Consider the following 22,480-nt stretch of genomic DNA (forward strand, 5'->3'; position numbering starts at 1 on the left):
GGATTTGGTGTCACCCTGTAAATTGCTAAAAATGTTTGAATACATTGTTCGTCTGTGTCCGTAGTAAGATTTTTCTTAAGTGCCCTTTTAAACGTATCTACAAATTTTTCGGCCAACCCATTCGATCGTGGATGGTACACAGGTGTTGTCATATGTAGAATATTTAGTGAGTCACAGAATTCTTTGAATTCATGAGCAGTAAATGCTGTTCCATTATCGCTCACTAAGGTTTTTGGCACTCCAAAACGGCTAAAAATTTCATTAAGCGCACTCACAGTGTTTTTTGCTGTTGGATGTCTAAACTTAAATATTTCTGGCCATTTTGAAAAAGAATCTACAATAATCAAGTAAAAATAACCATTTATAGGTCCCGCATAATCAATATGCAGACGTGACCAGGGTAGGTCCGTCTTTGGCCATGGCGTCGTTTTTACTGGAGGATCTCGAGCTGCTAATTGACATCCTCTGCATGTCTTGACACATTTTTCAACTTCCTTGTCCATACCAGGCCAGTACACATATCCTCTCATAAGGGATTTCATTCTCGAAATGCCCGGATGACCTGTATGAAATTCCTTCAGAATTTTCCTCTGTAACGTTAGTGGAATTACGATCCTCTCACCATACATGAGCACATCTTCACAGATGGAAAAAGGCGTTGTTTGATCTACCTTTTTATTTTTTTTTATCCATCCCAATTGATTTTTCATTTTCTTAATGAAAATGTCATTTACTGCCTCTTTTTTTATTTTTTCGAAAGTTACCGGAAGTTCACGTATCATATTACACATTGAACTTGTACATTCACTTTCGTCTTTAAGCGCAGCAATTACCGTTTCTTCGAAACTTTCGCTTCTTTTAGGGATCAACCGTGATAATGCATCTGCGTGTCCTAACTTTTTTGAGGATACATGTTCCATCTTAAACTGATAGTTTAAGAGGGTTACAGCCCATCGCTGTAATCGATTCGCAGTATGTGTGGGAATGCCTTTCTTTGATCCAAATATGGTAAGTAGGGGTTTATGGTCGGTTTGCAAAATAAAAGATCGTCCATGGAGAAATCGATTGTACTTTGTAATTCCAAATATTATCGACAGCGCCTCTTTTTCAATTTGGCTGTAATTTTTCTCCGCTGCAACCAACGTTCTTGAAGCATGGGCGATAGCTTTTGTCCTACCATCCTCATACTTGTGAAGTAATACAGCGCCAACACCGTAATCACTGGCGTCCGTTGCTAGTATTAGTTCCTTTTCTGGATTGAAATGTGCCAATGCTAAGTCTGACAGTAGACATCTTTTGATATTTTGGAAAGCAGATTCACATTCCTTATTCCAGTTCCATTTAACACCCTTTTTCAGTAACTCGTTAAGAGGAGCTCTTAAATTATGTATGTTAGGGATGTAAATTGCATAGTATTGAACTAATCCCAAAAACGATTTTAATTTTGTCACTGAATCTGGAGCAGGCATCTTTTCAATTGCTTCAGTCCTTTGTGGATCCGGTCTTCGACCCTCTTTGTCGATTATTTGACCTAGATATTTAATTTTTTTCATAAAAAAATCGCATTTTTCTGGGCTCAATTTAAAACCAAATTCCTGTATTCTTTTGAATACTTCTTTTACATGCTTCTTATGATCTTGCAAATTTTCACTTTTAATTAGGATATCGTCAAGGTAGGCCATTGAAAATTCCAACCCTGCCAGCATCGTGTCCATAATTTGCTGGAAAATAGCAGGAGCAACCTTTAATCCAAAAGGAAGCCTCTTTAGCTTAAAAATGCCCTTATGAGTATTTATGCCTAAGTATTTGGAGCATTCATCGCTGATCTTAATTTGCAAGTAAGCATCTGAGAGGTCTATCTTGGAAAAAAATTTTCCTCCGTTAAGCTTAGAGAACAGATCTTCTGCGGACGGAAGGGGATAATTATGGTCCAATAGACAGTCATTTAAACCCGTTGAAAAATCTCCACAGACCCTTATTCTGTTATTTTTTTTCTTTACATACACGGTTGGACTTGCCCAATCTGTGTGGTTAACTTTTTCAATGACTTCCAGTTGTTGAAGTCTATCCAACTCTTTTTCGATTGCGTCCATCGCTGAAAAAGGCACATTCCTTTTAGGTTTGAATACTGGAGTGGCATTTTTCTTTAATTCAAATTTTGCCTCTGTCTTAATACAGAGTCCTAGTCCTTCGGCAAAAACATTGGGAAATTCAGTTTTCAAATCCTTCAGGAAGTCTTCCCTTTGGTTTGCTTTTTCTGCAGTTAAAACGTTACAAAACGAATTTATGGGTTTCTCCCATAAATTAAACAGGACAATCCAATCTACCCCAAACAGGCATGTATTCTTTCCTGGTACGACGTACACTTTGGATTTATGAGTCTGGTTAGCGAATGTCACTTTGCATTTTAATTCTCCCTTGAACTCTAATCTTTTGCCGCACACACTTCTCGCCGTCTTTCTGGTTTTCGTTAATTCAGGTCGACCTATCCTTTTCCATATATCTTCATTTATAATACTAATATCTGCACCGCTATCCAGAAGCAATGTAACCAGATGTCCATTTATCCGAACATCAACATATTTCCGTCTTTCGCAGCTTTTTTCTTTATTCATGCGAAGCGTATTTACATTATCGGTCCCTTGTCTTTTCTTCTGGGCACAGTATGTTCCCTTGTGACCTCTGAGACCACATTCATAACATATTTTGTTCCTAAACCAGCAGGTCTTATTGTTGTGTCTTAAACTACCACAACATTTACACTTTAGCTTTGGGTCTTTGTATCCTTTAAGGATCCTGTGTTCTTGGAACCTGGACTTTCTTGTGGTCCCTTGCCTTTTTACTTGCTGCACCTTAAAAATATTTTTCTCTTCAATGCAAGTGTTGTCTTTCTTTATGTTAATCAGACGTTGACACTCTTCAGTGACTTTTTGCAATGTTATGTTAGGATCCGCCTCCATAATTGTTAGGATCCGTGAACGTATATCTTTGTCCCTTGGTGCTGTGAGACCTTGTACAAAGATTAAACATTTAAATTGGTCTGCGGAAATTTCATTCAATTTAAATGATTCGCATAAACAGTTCACAGTGCAAGCATATTCTAGATAGTCTTCAGCTTCTGCCTTCTGAATGTTCAAACATTTGTATCTAGAGTGAAATAGGCTATCCCTTTTATCAAATATTTTCGACAAGGTACTAATTGTTTCCTCGAACGAAACCTCCTCCGGTTTTTTTGGTAGAATTAGATTTGCATACTTGGTGTTTTCATCAGTACCCAGTTTTTGTAGTAGCAGGGTAACTTTTTCCTCATCGGTCCAGTCTAAACATCTTTTCGTAAAAATTGTTTCGTATCTTCTGTAGTATGCAGGGAAAGTAACACCAGTATCCGGGGAGTAACGAAATTCCGTTAGTGAATTTGAAATACCCTCGGCAGAAAAATTAGTCTTCTTCCCGGTCGACGTTAGAATTAGCTTTTCTAAATTCTTTTGCTGTGTCGACATTTGTCGTTGTAGTATGTTTGTTTGTTCTTGTTGTGCCTCTAAAGTTTTTTGTGTTCTTTCTTGTTGTTGTTGCAGCTGTTGCTGTAGCTGTTGTTGTTGAATTTGTTGTTGTTGTTGTTGTTGCGCTAAAAATTGTTGAGTCATTTTTGTCTGTTCCTGGATGCTAAGGGCTAGAGCCTTAGTTAACTCTGCTAATTGTTCCATGTTAGCTTCTAGTACAAAAATGTCTTTTCGAATTCTACACAATAATTCCAAAGAAAAATCGTAAATTTACGTATATCATAAATTAGTAGCAATATGCAGACACAACACGTTTCAACAAAGTTCATCCATAGTAATTCAACAGGCTTTGTAAAATAATTCTTTTTTTTTTTTTTTTTTTTCAACAACGTAAGTTCATACACAAAATATTTCTTACTTCCCACGACAAATAGTTCCAATTATTTATATAAAGGCAATAACAAACAATTAATTTTCCAAAAAAAAAAATATATGGCTGCCGTTCCCACGTGGCATAAAATGGTACAATAGTCGTTGTATTTATATTTTTTCTTTCGAAACTCGTAATCCTTTAGTGTAGTTTTGAATTCAACTTGCGACCATTTTTTTTTTTTTTTTTTTTTTACTTGTCAAAATAAATATAAATTCCACTTTACCTTGAACATGTTTCTATAATTTCTTGTGAGTTCTTTACGAAGAAAAATCCGTACTTTTCGCTACTTTAGGTAGGAAAAATTTTTAAATTCATTGACGCACGTGGTCAAAAATCCTTGTGTAGTTTGTTTTTTTCGTAAAACAAAAAATCCTTGCATTGTACACAGTCCTTGGTATGGTAATTTATCTCTGTTAAGAGAAAGAACATCCTTTCGTCGCCATTGTTATATTCCTAAATACTTAGGAAATAAAGACAAACGTGAGTTACACCGAGTGGTATGTGTAATGGGGTTTATTTATAATACAGAAACGTAAGGCTGCTCGCCTAAGGTAAATAGAAGTACATAGTAACAAGTATGGGGAAGAAAGTCTGATAATCAACACGTAAGACTATCCGTCTTACTGCGACTGCTTGTCTGCCGCTGTCTGCCAAACAGTCCAATATATATATACAGTTTGTAACCGGTGTATAGCCAGTTATGTTCCTTCACAACAATAGGAAATCATCATTCAAAGTTTTAAAAGTTTTTAAATCATAGAGTAATGGAAATTATATATTGGTTTAAAATGAAAAGGATATTGAATTTCATATCTAAATTGTATGGTAAATTCCAAAGTGAAAGTCTTTGGTAGCAGTGAGGTAAAGGGATCCAATCCATATTTTGAATCTTTCATATTCTCTATCTATATAAAAGCCAAGTACGTCCAAGGATGGAATACTGTTGCCATATCTGGGCAGGAGCTGCTAAAAACAGCCTATCCTGCCTTGACAGAGTAAAAAATAGACTTCGTGGCTTAGTGGGGGATGCCCTTTTCTCTACCCTGCAACCTCTCTCCCACAGAAGAGACGTTGTGAGCCAATCCTTGTTTTATCGTTATTTCCAGGGCAGGTGCTCGTCTGAACTCCAATCTCTGGTCCCCCCTCGCCAATCTTTCACGAAAAACACCCGTCTAGTTGAATCCACTGTGAAAAATTTCCCCCACTCTATATCTGTGCCTAAATCAAAACGCGGATTCCATGAACAAAGCTTCTTTCTTAGAACTGCGCGCCTGTGGAACTCTGTTCCGTCTGCCTGCTTCCCACCGGACTACAACTTGGATGTCTTCAAGTCCAATGTTAAGAAATTCCTAATGAACCGCCCCCTTAAGTAAACACTTCATCAAATCTCCACACTAACGTAATGTACTTGCAATAACCCTTATCCCTGAGTGGCTTCCGGGCCTTGATAAGTGGTGATCACTGTGTAAAAAAAAAAAAAAAATGGCACAAGGTAACAATTTCCATACTAGTAGATCTATTGCATTACATTATTCTAAAGTGTGTATATATATATATATATATATATATATATATATATATATATATATATATAGAGAGAGAGAGAGAGAGAGAGAGAGAGAGAGAGATAATTGGCATGGTGGAGTAATAGGAGGAAGTTTACTATTAACCATAACAATATTAATAATAACAACAGTAATGGTTAATAGTAAAATTCCCCCGATTACTCCACCACGCTAATCATCCATATCCAAAAATCTATTTTTGTCCTGTTAGACACCCCCAAAGAATTTGTCACCCTATCTCTCTACCTTTGCCTTATAAAAAAGAAAACATAGAAATATTGCCACATATTACCTAGCATATATTATACTCTGAAATCCAGTATTATAGCCTTATAACTACCCACCCAGACTCATCCCTTTTGCCTTAAATCACCACCATAATATCCCTCCCAAAAGTATACACTAATTCATAGTGATGGCATCTCGCTTGCATATGTAAAAAAATGCCCCTCCATAGATAATAGATACCTTACACGCCGTTAAATTAGAACCACCACACATCAAGTTAAGTCCAAACTTTAACCCTAAAACATATACTAAATACACTTAAGACTATGATAAAGACTCTATACACCTTTCTGCACTACACTATATATATAATATTTTCCTCCTTCATTTAGAATTCGACCCCCCCCCAACAGCATCTATAATTTGTTTTGATCTATTTCGTTCCTAATGAATTCAATACTAGACGTCGCATCCCCACTATGTTACTAGCATCTTCTCTACTCTTCTGATGAGAAGCATTGGGCTTCGAAATGCCTTGGCATAAAGAGTCCCTTCTATCCCTCAACTAATCGATTGTATTCCCTTATTGAGTAAATGAACCAATCTATATCCACCAATATATAGTTCTGTGTCTTCATTTCCAACCGCTATGTTCTTCATATATATATATATATATATATATATATATATATATATATATATATATATATATATATATATATATATATATTTATAAGGTGAGAGATTAATAATTGTTAATTTATAAATCAAGTTTTTATAAGAAACAAATAGGAGGCATTTCTTTTCGAACACCTCTCGTAGGTATATATATATATATATATATATATATATATATATATATATATTGTTGAGTGTAATAGACAGGGCCTAAATGAGCAAAACCTCAGTAAAATATATTTAAAGGTGTTGCGCTCAGAGTATTGTAGTTATGATAACTCAATAGGTGTAATTACCTAGAGCTATATAAATAGAAAGAGTGAGAGATTAATAATTGTGAAGTTATCAATCAATTTTTCATAGGAGGAAACATATCAAAACCATATTTATGTGTACGATCGTTTCAGTTCATTCGATATTTACAAATACAACCATCGAGAAATAAGTAAAATATTTCTGAATATCCAGAAAAGTATATATAGTTAATCATATATGTGCATTTTTTCCAGGTCAATTTTAGCCTATTCCTTCCTTTTTATTATTAGAATAATGATTTTTTATTTTGTAGGAATGCTGATTCCAGCTATTTTGATGGTCACCATCAAGTATGTCGGCTGCAGCCAAGATGGGGCTCTAACGATGGTCATTTTGGCTGTGTCCTTTTCTGCATTCTCTCAGGCTGGATACAACGTTAACCATTTGGATATCGCACCAAATTTTGCTGGTAAGACAATTTCTCTCGTTTTTCTTTTTTATGTAAATAATTTTACGTTCCTGATTTTTTGAGATAGGGATTAATCATTCATATTATTTGGATTCTCCGCACTACTGTTCTCATCTTGAATTTTATATTTACAACGTGGCCATCTTCAGGTGTATCTTGTTGAACTCGGGAATCTTTCTGCTAAACTCACAAACTTTTCTATTGAACTCCGGAATCTGCACAGAATTTTGAATAGAACTCTTTATTTAATCTGCAGAAGAAGCATGCCCTCTTTTCGTCAGTCATGATTGGGTAGAAGTCCTAGAATACTAGAATTGTCCGCAACGCCTCATAGTGTAGTGGATAAGGTACTTGATAAAATTCAGTTGTAATGTTACTCTTCCGGAGGTTAAAAGTTCAATGCTCAGTGCAGGCAACACTTAAAATGCAATTGCAAATGACTCAGGAATTCTACCCAGTCATGGTTGATGGAACAAGAACATGCTACCCCTGTGGATTGAATAAAGGGTTCTGTGCAGATTCCCGAGTTCGACAGAAAGATTCCAGAGTTCAGCAAGATACAACTGGAGTAGGCGAGAGGTTACATCAGCCGAAACGTTGTGAAAATAGCATTCAAAATGTGAAAAGTAGTTTGAAGAATGAAAATAATACGTAAATAATCTTTTTTAATAACACACACATGTGCAACATGTAAGTTTATATGTTTCGCTGGAATTTGAATGACGTCATAATTCCTCGCAACAACTTAAAAGATGTAAATTGATAACAGTTAAGGTTGTAGATTCCGTGTTAGAAGCTTCGATTAAAGTTTAAAATGAATATGTATTATATACGTTTGAAAGCCAAATCATGACGCAATTATATGTAATATGATTGCGTTATGATTTTGGCTTTCAAACGTATTAGAAGCGTCAATTAAGGTTTAAAATGAATAAATATTATAATACCTTTGAAAGACAAAATAATAACGCAATCATATTACATATAATTGCGCCATGATTTGACTTCCAAACGTATATAATACATATTCATTTTAAACTTTAATCGATGCTTCTAACACGGAATCTACAACCTTAACTGAAAAACGTGCAGCCTACTACATTCCGCCATTTCAAAACAACACGGCTAAGAACAACAGTGCGGACTTTCTTTGAATAACTTTCTTATTAAACTCAACACCATGGAAAGAAAAGGGGAGGGAAAGAAAAAAAGAAAGAACATGTACAAAATTCTGAAGATGAAGTATTACTTCGAAATATATTCATTTTAAACAATAAATATTCTTTATCCACACATAACTGCGTCATGATTTAGCTTTCAAACGTGTATAATACGTATTCATTATAAATGGATAACTGTTTACTATGTTCGATTAGAGTTAATTACTTCTTTGTTTCTTCCTTTTAAAAAGAATCATATTCTAAAACATTCAATTTTGAGTTTATTATATGTTTAAAAAAAAGAAGACAATCTTTAAAGATGAAAAAGTAATAATTGTGCGACAGAACCCCAGCAAAGTGCTCGATTATAAAGAAAATATCGAAATAAGAAATTAATATCCACTTATATTGTGTTGCAGAAGATCAGAACAACATCAGTACTGTCGGTTTCAGATCTGGAAAATATTTCTGCTGAGACAGATATAAACAGAGGTTGAAGAAAATTTGACAGAGGTGACCAGATATTGGTTCTCATTATTTGGATTTGAAACCGACGGTACCAATTTTTTCTGATCTTCTGGAACACACACACACACACACACACACACATATACATACATACATGCATATATATATATATATATATATATATATATATATATAATTTCCTCAAAATCTCTGACCTTGATGGAGGGGAGACTAAAACTTGCTACTATGGTTTCAAATGATCTGAAATAACAGTAAGGGGAGGCTTGATTCCAAATATTTCTCATATGTTATATCTTCCCTCTTTTAGAAATAAGGTACGATTATGAATATCTCCAGTATCAAATAATCTTTATACAATGTGAAATTTACTTTATGTATGAAAACCGAAGAGGAGAAATATAACATATGAGATATGGAGGGGACGTTGCGGGCCTGTCTTTGTTTTGTCGTTGTTTCCGTGGCGAGTGCTTGTCTGAACTCCGGTCTCTGGTCCCCCATCGCCGAACTTTTACGGGAAATGCTCGTCTGGTTGAGGCCACTGTCCAAAAATTTTTCCCACTCTTTATCTGTGCCTAGATCGGGATGTAGATTTTATGAACGGGGCTTCTTTTTTGGAGCTGCATGACTGTGGAACTCTGTTCCGTTTGCCTGTTTCCCACCTGACTACGGCCTGGATGTCTTCAAGTCTAACGTAAACAAATTCCTGATGAACCGCCCCCTTAAGTAGACACTTTATTAAATCTCAACACTAATGTACTGTACATGCAATAACCCTTTTCCCTGAGTGGCTTTCAGGCCTTGATAAGTGGTGACCACCTTGTAAAAAAAAAATATATATATATTTTTGGAATCAAATCTCCTCTTGTTGTTATTTCAGATCATTTGAAACCATATCAGGAAGTTTTAGTCTTCCCTCCATCAAGGCCAGAGGTTTTGGGGAAATAGCGGATATTTTGTAATTCATATGCAAAAATAGGAAAACAAATGACTATGATTGAAACATTTTATGGCTGTAAAAAAGTGCCAATATAGGCTCTAGATGATGGACGATCCCATAATGTGCGACTTTAAGGGCAAATGTCACATAGCCCACTATACAATCTAGGTCATTACCTTTCCAACAAGCCTTCATTTGTTTAATTCTGATCTATAGTGGCTGAGATTTGCCAAAGCAGGTGGTATATCAATATATATATATATATATGGATATATCTATACTTGTAGTTAAATTCAATATTAAAATGCTCATATCTTTGGTTCTATGGGATGAAACTACATGAAAATTTGAAGGTTTTTTGAAGATTACAATACTATTCTATGGTTAAAATTTTATGACAATTGGTAAAAAAAGAACCTATATTTTCAAACCAATAAAATATGCCCAAATTTGTCTACCTTTGTATATATAGTGTCCTGACAGGTAGTTTCAGTTTTGCTGCTTCGGTTGTCTCCCCTGTGGCCTTGCTAGGCCACTAATATTTTTATATATATTCAAATGAAATATCTTTATATATATTCAAAGGTTGTTCCAAAAATAAACTTTTAACTAAAAAAAGTTGAAGAGCTACAAAGACGTGAGAGGTACCATTAAAACGAGTGACCTTCTGTGCTTCAGGATTTATTTTTCTACATTATTACCACCATTCTCATTGAAATTTTGCCAGGAATCCGATGACGCATCTCTGCTTCTGACGCACATCTATGACAGGAGTTGCTTTCTTAGAGTCTCACATCATCACTCTATGCAACAGATTTGTGAAACTTTCAGGTCATGAATGCATAAATAACAATTTGCAATCCTCTCTGAGCCATTCGAGCGAAATAAACAATAGGAGGCATTACTTTTGGAATGCTCTTCATATGCGTTTTAATTCCTTGCATAAGCAAACAAATACATCCTCGTGCATGCAAATGCTTATATATATATATATATATATATATATATATATATATATATTCACATAGTAAGTTATAAAATGTATATGGCGATTAAGCTACACTGAATATTCTGCGTTTCATCCACTTTAGGATTCTTCAGGCTTATGCGCCTGAAGAATCCTTAAGTGAATGAAATGCGGAATAGTCAGTGTAGCTTAATCGCCATATACATTTTATAACTTACTAACTAGCTCTACCTACGTATTGAGTACTTTTGAAGTAAATACTTAAAGCTTACGCATAAATCTATACGTTCGTATATTAATTTTATGTGAGTAAATTAAGTAGTTATATTCACATACATATATATATATATTCACATATACAAATTTGGTTGCAAATTGTACAAATGAATATATTTACAGTACTCTCCCTAATGTTTTTGTTTATAGGAACAGACATGTACACAGACAGAGAGGTGCTTTCCTATATATATATATATATATATATATATATATATATATATATATATATATATATATATATTCAGGCAAACATTATTAAAAACAACATAAGATTTTTTTAACTTCAAGATGGAAGGTATTTACAAATGTTCCATGGTTCACACGAGCGCTTTCGATTCTTTCTTGAATCATCATCAGGTGGAGATAAAATATTAAAAATAGAAGTGAAATATATAGTTACGAATGATAAAAAGAGTCAATGAAAAGTCGATTAAAATATACATTTATGAGTGATAAAAAACTCGATTAAAAATTAGGATGATAAAAGGCAATGTTAGTAAAGCCAGTCGTATACTGGTTATGCTAAACATTTCAGCACATTTTTGCTACTTTCAAAATTAATGCTATTTATAGATGGGTGCTGGGTTTTTATATATAGTGCTTCAAGTATTTTTAATTTTTTACAATTACTTTCTCGTTGCAAAATCCTTGTATTGTCCACGAGGACCTTTCTAAGATTAGAGGGGGGACAGCTATGTTGATTTATTAAATGCTGGTATATTGAGCTAGTACTTTTCAAATGCATCGTTAATCGATGGGACAATGTTGTTTTTGTATGTCCAATATATGCGTTTTTATTTTCGGAGTTACACTCTCCTAAGGGGCATTGAAATTTGTACACAATATTGGTTTGCTCCAACATTTTTGTCGCCGGCGAGGAGTTATTTTTAACGATGAGGTTCTGGGTTTGATACTTCTTATAGTATATGATAAATCTAATCTTAGAATTGTTCTCTAAAGGTGCTGTATATCTATGTATGATGCTTTTAATTATTTTTTCTTCCACTCTAAAATTTGGTGTCATTTGGTTTTTATAAAATATGTCTATAGGGTTAGTGTTAGTAGATTGACTAGTGTTGCTGTTAAGGTTTTTAGGGGACTGTAACAATAGTTTAATTTGTTGATCAACAATATAATTCGGAAAGTAATTATTTATAAGAACCTGTTTGATATTTTTAATTTCTATTAGTAGTGCTTTTTTCATAGAAGAAATCATCTTAGCACGGTTTAAAAATTTTTTGATTATGGCAATTTTATAACGCTGACTGCACTCACTCTTAAAGTTCAAGAGGTTGGATTTTGTACTAGTTGGTTTTTTGTATACAGCTGTGTCGAAAGTATTGTTAGATGAGTCTATAAGGACATCCAGAAATATATATATATATGTATATATATATATAGGTTGCAGTGTTGTAATCCTGTAGAGTGTTGAAATGGTTTTTAAGAGAAATCTTGAACTGTTTTGCATTTTAACCTGATGATTCCCTACAGGAAGATTCTGTGTAATTTGTGATATATATATATATATATATATATATATATATATATATATATATATATATTAGGTTGGTGCAAAAATAATGTCGTTTTTGACGTTCAACTTCAAAAGATCATGACTCCTTTCATAATAAACTTTATTAATCGAAATAAGAACCATTAGAATCGACACATTTTTGCCAACGATAAATAAGTTTATTTATTCCATTAGTATAGAAATCCGGAGTTCTGGAAGCGATACAGTCATTGAAGGCTGATTCAGCATCACCTCGATTTTTGAAACATTTTTCGCGCAGGAAGTTGTCGAGATGCTTGAGAAAGTGATAATCGGTGGGGGAGAGGTTCTGTTAATATGACAGATAAGGCAGAGTCTCATAACCCAATTCGTTCAGCTTTTGCAGGGTCAGTTGGGCAACATACAAGCGAGCATTGTCATGGAGGAGAATTGGTCCCTCCATATTGACCAATCTCGGGCACATATGTTGGAGCTTCTGGTGCATTTTGTCAATTTGTAAGCAGTACTTCTCCGCTGTAATCGTTTCACCCAGATTCAAGAAGCTGTTATGGATGAGATCGGCTGCAGACCACCTAACTGTCACCATAACCTTTTGTTGGTGCAGTTTTGACTTCAGGAAGTGGAGCTTCTCTGGCATCCAACCACTCCTATCTTGTCACCATAAACACTCTGATCCCCACTTGGTTACAATTGATATGAATGGCTTATGTGTCGAGGAAGCACTCTGCTTCAACAAGCTTCTGAGACTAACCCTATCTCTTGATCTGAAATGGAAGACGTACATCAAATCTGTTGCCAAGGTTGCTGGAAAAATAGTTGCACCATTCTACTGCTCCAGAATGTATTTAACTCCTGACACAACTCTCTATCTGTATATGAGCCAAATACACCCTAAAATGGAGTACTTTTTCCACATCTGGGGAGGAGCTGCTCGAAAGATGTTTATTTTATCCTGCCTTGATAGAATTCAAAAGCAACTTTGACACCTAGTAGGTAATGTTCTTTTTTCCTCTCTGCAACGTCTTTTCCACAGAAGAGACGTTGTGAGCTTATCTCTGCTATTGTTATTTTAATGGCAAGTGCTGGTTTGGGCTTCAATCCATGGTCCCCCCTCTGACCAACTTTCACTAAAAGCACTCATCAAGCTACAACCAATTTCCTCTATTCTCTATCTTTGTCTCAATCTAAATGCAAGTTTCAGGAACAAAACTTCTTTCCTAGAACTGCCCGCCTGTGGAATTCTATTTCACTGGCCTGCTTTCCAGCTGACTGCATGGTCATCTTCAAGTCCAATATAAACAAGTTCTTACTGTACCACCCCCTTAATGAAATAGTACCCAGTTTCTACCAAAACTATCACTAAGCTGTTGTCTTAGTGACCACCTTGCACTAATCAACCTTTGTCCTTGAGTGACCTTCAGTGATGACTTAAAAAAAAAAAAACTCAATCCTCATCTCAAAAATGAAAGATGTCTCAAACTGTTATGCTTATTTTGGTTGTTATTATATTCAAAACATTTCAGCTTTTGTACTCTCCGGCCTTCTTCATGTACCTTTTATCATAGTCAATAAATAACCTTCCAGGAGTTTTCAAACTGAACCTATAATTTAATTTACAACGTTAACAAAACAGGCCAAGTGAGTTTCTGATATGCCGTGAAATTAACACATCAGGTCAAATAAGCAGAACAGATCAGTTCCTATTAGATCACTGAAGTTGAGCAATGTTGAGCTTGGTTAGCATTTGGATGGTTGATCGTTTGTGAATGCAGTAACCAAAACATGCCATCAAGTTTATAAATGAGTAAAAGCCTAGATGGAAAGTGTAATCGGTGATAGACTAGCGTCCTGTCACCTGGGTATGTGTGGGTGAGGAGGCATCTGCGTAACAACGTTATTAGACCAGAGATAAGCACCTGAGCTAAGAACCTTTCAAACTGAGAAAGAAATTTAACTGAAGTTGGAAAAAAAAGGGTATGTGCCATAAGACATAGAAAACAAACTTAATTCCAAAAAATGGGCGACAAACTGAAGAACACAAGTCAAAGCAAATAATACTAAAAAAGAGTTGAGATGCTGTAAATAATGACAAAGCAAATTAAATAATCTTCAAAAGGGGTTGATATGCTGTAAAACAAACCAACCAAACTGAATTACTCTGAAAGGAGGTTGATACAAAATACCTTCAACAATTTTCCAGATTTTTTTAATATGTGCACTTTTGTTGATAGTGCATACATGAAACTCTAGCTCCCTTTGAAGTTATCTTCTCCGGTTGTAATGCAAATATTTTTTTTTTTTTTTTTTTTTTTTTTTTTTTTTTACACAGTGATCACCACTTATCAAGGCCCGGAAGCCACTCAGGGATAAGGGTTATTGCAAGTACATTACGTTAGTGTGGAGATTTGATGGAATGTTTACTTAAGGGGGCGGTTCATTAGGAATTTGTTAACATTAGACTTGAAGACATCCAAGTTGTAGTCCGGAGGGAAGCAGGCAGACGGAACAGAGTTCGACAGGCGTGCAGTTCTAAGAAAGAAGCTTTGTTCATGGAATCCGTGTTTTGATTTAGGCACAGATATAGAGTGGGGGAAATTTTTCACAGTGGATTCAGCTAGACGGGTGTTTTTCGTGAAAGATTGGCGAGGGGGGACCAGGGATTGGAGTTCAGACGAGCACCTGCCATGAAAATAACGATAAAACAAGGATATGCTCGCAACGTCTCTTCTGTGAGAGAGGGGTTGCAGGGTAGAGAAAAGGGCATCCCCCACTAAACCAAGAAGTCTATTTTGTACTCTGTCAAGGCATGATAGGCTGTTTTTGGCAGCTCCTGCCCAGATATGGCAACAGTATTCCATCCTTGGACGTACTTGGCTTTTATATAGATAGATGTTGTACAATTCCAACAAATTCTGGAAGGCCCCATGGAAGTCTTCTTGTGTGACTGTGTCAATGACCCTTGTGTCACAGCCGCTTTCATCTCCTCAATTGTCTCATAATGACAGCCTCTTAGGTTTTCTTTGAGCTTAGGGAATAACAAAAAGTTACAGGGAGCAAGGTTTGGACTATAGGGAGGATGAGGAACTGTCATTATGCCAATCTTAGTCAAATAATCTGTGACAAGGATGAAATTATGGACTGGTGCATGAACACAAACCTTCTGCATCTTCAATTCCTCATCAATAATTGTGTGTACACACTGACATCAAACTGTGCACTTATTGTCTCTATGGACACACGATGGTCCTTATCCATGAAATTATTTATTTGGCTAATCAACTCTGGTGTTCTTCTTCCTCCCAAACCTCTCATCATCCCTCACAAACTTCCTGCCTTCCTTGAATCTCTTATGCCACTCAAAAACTGATGTTTGATTCATATAAGATGGTCCCAAAACAACCTGAAACATTCAAGACGTTTCTGTGATATTTTCCAAGTTTAAAACATAATTTTATTGCATATCGTTATTTTAAAGTATCCTCACGTCCAGATTGCATTTTTGAACTTCAACAGCTGTGACTCTTCAGCTTTAGCAGGGTGTATTTCAATTCCTGTTGTAGCTGTTTATTTAAACCTGAAATCACGAAAATTGGTCAGTCATTTTATAAGATGTATCGCAATAACATACTAAAATTTCAAGAGTCTACAACAATTTTAAATGCCTGTAAAAAAAAGTCTGGAAACTTATTGAAGACACCTCGTATACCATGAAAAAAAGACCAACCAAGCAAAATAACCGCAGACGAAAACAGACTATTTTTTCTGCCACTGTTGTTCCACAAGTTATTTTGACAAAATAATCTAATCATTTTTGGTTTTATCATTAGTTTCCATGTTTAATGAAGCTTGGCGTTATGTCAGGTGTAAAATTGATGACGTATGCAGGAACCCCTGCGACTAAACCAAATGATATTTCAAGTGTCTTGTGCGTCTTTAAGGAAAAGATTAGCATTTTTGCTGAATTTGTTTCACATATCCAACAGAAAAAAAAAATCCAACTTGAAAAAATATTGTCATTGTCAACAAGGACCTGTGATGGCCAGGCTCTAAATTATCTGCGGCAAACACCTGGGGTCATATCCTGGGATAAGACATGAGAATCCCCCCTTCCTTTTCACTTAAAAAAAAAATCTAGAAATTGAGAGAAAATCTTAATTTTAAGTTTTTATTCCAAAAATAAATCAAATAAAGATTTACCTTAAAATAATCTACAGTATGTTTTTCTTAGTCTGTCTTCCACTTTTTTTTTGAAAACTACTGGGCTGATCTGTATGAAAATTTGTATGGACCTTTATGATAAAATATAGTATCCATTCGAGCCATAGTTAGCGATTAATAGGAATTAATATTAAAGTTCCATATTAATCCAAAAAATCTATTGCTGGCATTTGGGTTTCCCTGATATTTTTCTAGTCAGAGTTATTTCTAGAAAGACCTTGGGGATTACGGGAGGGATCATGAGAAAGTTGCCAACATAAGTGAAAAGTGTAGCAAACTAAGTATCATAGTATCCATTTAATCCATAGTTAGGGATTAATAGGGATTAATATTTAAGTTTCACTTTTTCTTGGAAACTACTGGACCGATCTTGCTGAAAATTTGTATAGACCTTTGTTATGATAAGGTACAGCAAACTAAGTGTTATAGTATCCATTTGATGTAAAGTTAGGGATTAATAGGGATTAGTATTTGAGTGTTATTTTTCTTGGAAATTATTGGGCTAATCTGGCTGAAGATTTGTATGGATATAATAAGGTGCAGGGAATTAAGTATTATGGTATCCGTTCGATCCATAGTTAGGAATTAATAGTGTTTAATAAAAAAAGTAAGTACAAATGTAACCATATTCAAATATCAATTTGGCATAAAACACTCATTCTATGTCAATGGGCTATAACTTTTGACCGTTTTTAACGTTTGCTAAAAAATCTAGTTTATTTATGAAAATCGTACATTTTTATCTATGGAAAACCCCTAATAATCTCCAATCTTGCATGTTTCTTCTGCTCTCCTAAACAGTAACCCTGTTCAATACTACTAAAACAACAATAAAAATTGTATATATGTATACTACCCATGACCTATTTTGATCTTTTTCACTCGTACCTTTTCACTATAAGAATCAAAATTGCTGAAGTAAAAGTTAAACATTTTTTTTTTTCTTTACTCACATCCCCCCCTAACAAGGCATATCACCACTTGGACGTAAGGGGCTACTAATTAGGATCATGCCTAGGAAAGATTAACAAGATGTTGGTTTACATTACATTTAATCTTCTGCATATCAGTACAGATAGGAAAACGGGTAGCAGGAAGGAAATTCCAAAGTCTAGCTGTTTGAGAGAAGCTATTGGAGCAGAAAGCTTTCTGGCATTTAGGAACCTCAACAGTGAAGGGGTGTGATTTTGTTGCTAAGCGGGTTTGTCAATGATATGTACATCAGGGGGGGCACAAGTGCAGCTGTAAAAGAGTGTTTGTGTTCATACTTATTACTATACGTTTCTGTTACTAATCGTTTACTTTTACGTTTTCTTGTTACGAGTACGTTTACGTTTCATTTACGTTTATCAGTGTTCTTACTATTATACGTGTGTGGGTGTGTATGCTCTTACATACGGTTCACTGTTACATGTGTGTGTGTGTGTGTGTGTTCTTATTCTTACACAGTTCTTTTTTGCCTTGTAAGGTTTCCGAGACGTGTATGCGCAATGTAATGTGAACATGCCTGCTTGCCTTGGCCAGCGGATGATGTCTTCTGGTCTCTGGTCTGCCATCTCGTTGGGGAGTGGTTGCTGCAGACAGATTCATTAATGAACACAAGATGGACTGAAGCTTCAATCTTTTATTCAAGGCAAACCTATCATCTCGGACCCTGATTGTCGAGAGGGATCCAATTTCCCGTTTGCTTCATCTGCTGCATAGACCAACTCTCCAACACATGTGGTCGTCAACCGGAAGTCTACCTACAATTCCCGTGTCATCCCTTAATTTCTGATGCATTCTATCTAGGTTGTTCAAGGGTGACTTGAGTTTGCTGCCTGTCAAACCTAACCTTTTTTGACCCTGCTAACTCTCTGATGGGAATGAAAATATATTTATATATCTTTCTATTTCTAAAACTACCTATATAGCATTTAATCTGGGATTCCCAATACTACACAACGAGTGCATCAGAGCTCATTCCATTAAAATATTTGTAAAACAGGTACAGAGATACAACATTGCGGCGATGGGACAGGGGTTGGAGTTTATTTACCTTCTGCTTTGTTGTCAACATTGAATTTTCACTTCTATTATAAATGTTGAAATCCGCATTAAAAGCTGATGAGTTAACAGTGTAATTATATGTAATTATATGTAATTATATGTAACTCAGTTTGTCTATTTTTGATGATAGTTACCACCACAAACTAAAGAATAGCCTATACATGCCGAGTTCAAATCTTATCTAATCTATTCTATTCACTGTTATACTCATTTAGAAAGGTATGAACCCCTAATTCCCACCAGCTGTTGGTAATATAACATCTTGTGTTCAATAATAGTCTAAAAAACAGTTGGTCACCTTTAATGCATCCAAATCCAGATTTTCATTTTTTTACCACCAACGCTCTGATCCCCACTCGGCACCAATTGAGCGGCTCTTATCTTGAGGTAACACCCTGCTTTGATAAACTTCTGGGTCTGACCTTCACCTTTGACCTGAAATGAAAGACTTACATCAGATCTGTTGCCAATGTCGCTGGTAAAATGGTTAGATCATAATAAATACCTTCAGTTTTTGTTGTTTATATTAATAAATGCCTTTAGGTTTTCTTCTAAGATAACTGAAATATCCCCCTTTTCAAATTCGGCATAAATGTTACTTTTTGACAAATACCTAAAAAAAAAACTTTGACAGAATTTGTGATTAATGTTTTTTTCTTGTTTGCTTACTAGTTGTTTTTACCCGGCATTACTATGGGTTGCAATGAAGCCATTGTATTTTTTACTTTCTATTAAACAATCAGAATTTTATTTTGAAACTAGATAAATTCATATCCAAAATCTGAGTCATTCCCTCTTGCAGATTTATTATTTTTAGGTGATTACTTAAAAATGTTTTACATTATCAGTCGTCTGTGCCAGACTAAGTAATTTAAAAAATAAATTGTATCAAAGTATATTATTATATTGCTCATAACATAATAAAACAATTGTAGAACTTTTTCACACCAAATCTGTGTGCTAAATTCCATATGGTTTAACTTATTTTTAGCAACCAACTGCTATTTTATTATATAAACATACCTGTTTGCATTATTTAGATTCTTTGGACTACTTTTCTCATCTTGAGCGTCATTTTCATAACATTTCAGTCGATGTAACCTCCGAGCTTCTTCAGGTGTATCTTGTCGAACTCAGAAATGTTTCCGTCGAACTAGATTTCTAAGTTCAACAAGATACGCCTGAAGAGGGTCAGAGCTTACATCGACCAAAACGTTGTGAAAATATCATTCAAGATGAAAAGAGTATTCCTAAGAATCCAAATAATATGAAATGTGTTTATGATTAAATAATATTCAACGCAGAGAGACAATGTAACCTTCTTTCCTTTATAGATGATCTTCCTTCGAACTCTGATACCTGCGATCATTTGAGTACCTTTTTTAACCCAAAATAAGGCATATTGTCACTGAAGTACAAAAGGCTACTGTGAGAGAGGTAAAATTAATAAGAGGGCAACCTAGGTGGGGATTTGGGTTGCAGTATGTTTGTGTACATTACATATAAATATCTGCACATTACATATAAATATCTGCATGGTCAGGGGAGCATTTAGAGCAATTCAAAGTCTCCTTACTAGGATTCAGCCGACTGGGAATCGCCTGTGAATTTAATATACCCTTGACACTTGCTCCCTCGGAGGAAGCTGATTCAACCTGTCTATGGTGAATGCTGTACAACAAATAAACAAACAATACTAGTTAATTTTATTTTTATTTCGGACTACTAGTCTCATCTTTATTAGTTGTTGCTTTTTTTTAATCTTTTTATTGGTTCACAACGTTTCGGCCAACTTCCTCTGGCCTTCGTCAGGTGGTAACCGCGACGGATAGGAACTTCGAATCTCCTAACTGCATTCTCAGCCATCACTGCCATCCGTAGTTGTTGTCGTCTCACCACATTTTTGACCAATTACCTCTGGCACGCATTGGTCAAAAATGTGGTGAGACGACAACAACTACGGATGGCAGTGATGGCTGAGAATGCAGTTAGGAGATTCGAAGTTCCTATCCGTCGCGGTTACCACCTGACGAAGGCCAGAGGAAGTTGGCCGAAACGTTGTGAACCAATAAAAAGATTAAAAAAAAACAACAACTAATAAAGATGAGACTAGTAGTCCGAAATAAAAATAAAATTGACATAAAAATGCTCATCTCAAAATAAAAAATTCCAATTAAGGAATAATATATATATATAAAACAATACTAGGTTATCATCAACTTGACATTTCTATCCCATTGCGGTTAACTGCTTGAAGAAGGCCAGAGGATTAGTTGGCTGAAGCATGGTGAAGCAACAACAACTATGAAGATGAGGATAACAGTCCGCAAAAAAAGATGAATACACAAATTATGAAGCCTCATCTCAAAGGATTCCAATATATAAAGTAATACGAGAATTCTTCAGGTGCATCTTGTCAAATTTGGAAATTTTTATGCCGGACTCTGAAATATTTTTGAAATTTTGAATTGAATCTTCTACGTAATCTACATGGTTAGATTGTTCTCGTCATGAATTAGATAGAGCTCAATTCCAAATTTTATACAAATTTCAGAATTCAACAAGATGCTCTTCAAAAAATATTGGGAAAATAACATTCAAGATGAGAAGAGTATTCTGAAGAATTCAAATAATACAAAATGTGTTTATGATTAGATCATATTTAGTGCAGAGAGACAATGTACCCCTCTTTTCTTTATAGACTAGCGGGGGCTACCCGGCGTTGCCCAGGTGTTTGGAGGTGTGTGTGTTAAAAAAAAAAATGAAAGAAAATGAAAATAAAAAAAAAAGTTTTAGTAGAAAGGAAGGATTGAACCTTGAAGCCTTGACGCGAAGGTGGAAACGAAAGGGGAAAAAAGCCAGGCACCTAATCATCTCGGCCACGAGGGGAGAGGAACTGATAAGGGCGTTATGTGAAGGTTTATAAAGCGAAATAAACAGGTGCAAGGAAGTGGCGTGATGTCTGACCTAGTTTTGTGCTGCAAGCGAAATCATTCACTTTTCAAAGACGCGGCGAGCTGGTACAAGTCGGGCAAATTAAATAGAAAGGTGACCCCTGTTGTTAAGTCGTAGATATTATCATGTAGACGTGATATAAAAAGTTTTAAGAATGAGCGACACCCCTCCCTTCGAAAAGGCCTTGGAAAAAAGCTTTTTGCAGACATACACAAAAAGCGAACATACACACACACATTTTCGTTTTTATATATATAGAAGATGGTCGAAAGGTCCACAAAGTATGAAAATAAAAATTTAAAAATTAAAAAAAACGTTTACAAGTGTTTTTGATATAGATGTACATAATACTACTTTGATAAGTATGTTTTAACTTAAATATGGATTGTATAATAAAATTGTGGGGCCTGCGTTCGCGCCTGGCCTCCCTAGAATGGAAATAGGCACACACTTTAATAAAGACTTTTCATATCTATCTGCATAAGTATACTTTGATAATTATGTTTCAGTTTGAAGAAATATGGTATAATAAAATTATGGGGTGTTCATTCGTGCCTGACCTCCATAGAATGGAAATATGTCACAAAGTTTAACAAGGTTTTTTAATATAGATCCACAGAATATTATGATAAGTGTTTCAGTGTGAACAGGTATGGTATAATAAATTATGGGGTTGATCTATTTTATTTTTACTTTCATCATATTTTGCTTTGGTTTTGATACCCCCAAATTCGAAGCTATCTCTTTACAACCCTTCCTTTTCATAACCTATCATACTTTCATAA

At 35.2% G+C, this 22,480-nt stretch overlaps 1 protein-coding gene across 2 annotated transcripts in view; it reads left to right on the forward strand.

The window, feature by feature from the left end:
• The window catches only part of LOC145243914 (sialin-like), a 285,719-nt gene that overhangs the window by 201,895 nt on the left and 61,344 nt on the right, over window positions 1-22,480 (forward strand). For both annotated transcript variants that reach the window (XM_080107027.1, XM_080107026.1), the window contains exon 10: window positions 6,973-7,128. In XM_080107027.1, the coding sequence (XP_079963153.1) occupies window positions 6,973-7,128 (156 nt within the window). The remainder of the gene's footprint in view (window positions 1-6,972; window positions 7,129-22,480) is intronic.

The sequence above is a fragment of the Euprymna scolopes genome, chromosome 22 (assembly GCF_053919585.1).
Source record: "Euprymna scolopes isolate OS-2025 chromosome 22, ASM5391958v1, whole genome shotgun sequence".
NCBI lineage: Eukaryota > Metazoa > Mollusca > Cephalopoda > Sepiida > Sepiolidae > Euprymna > Euprymna scolopes.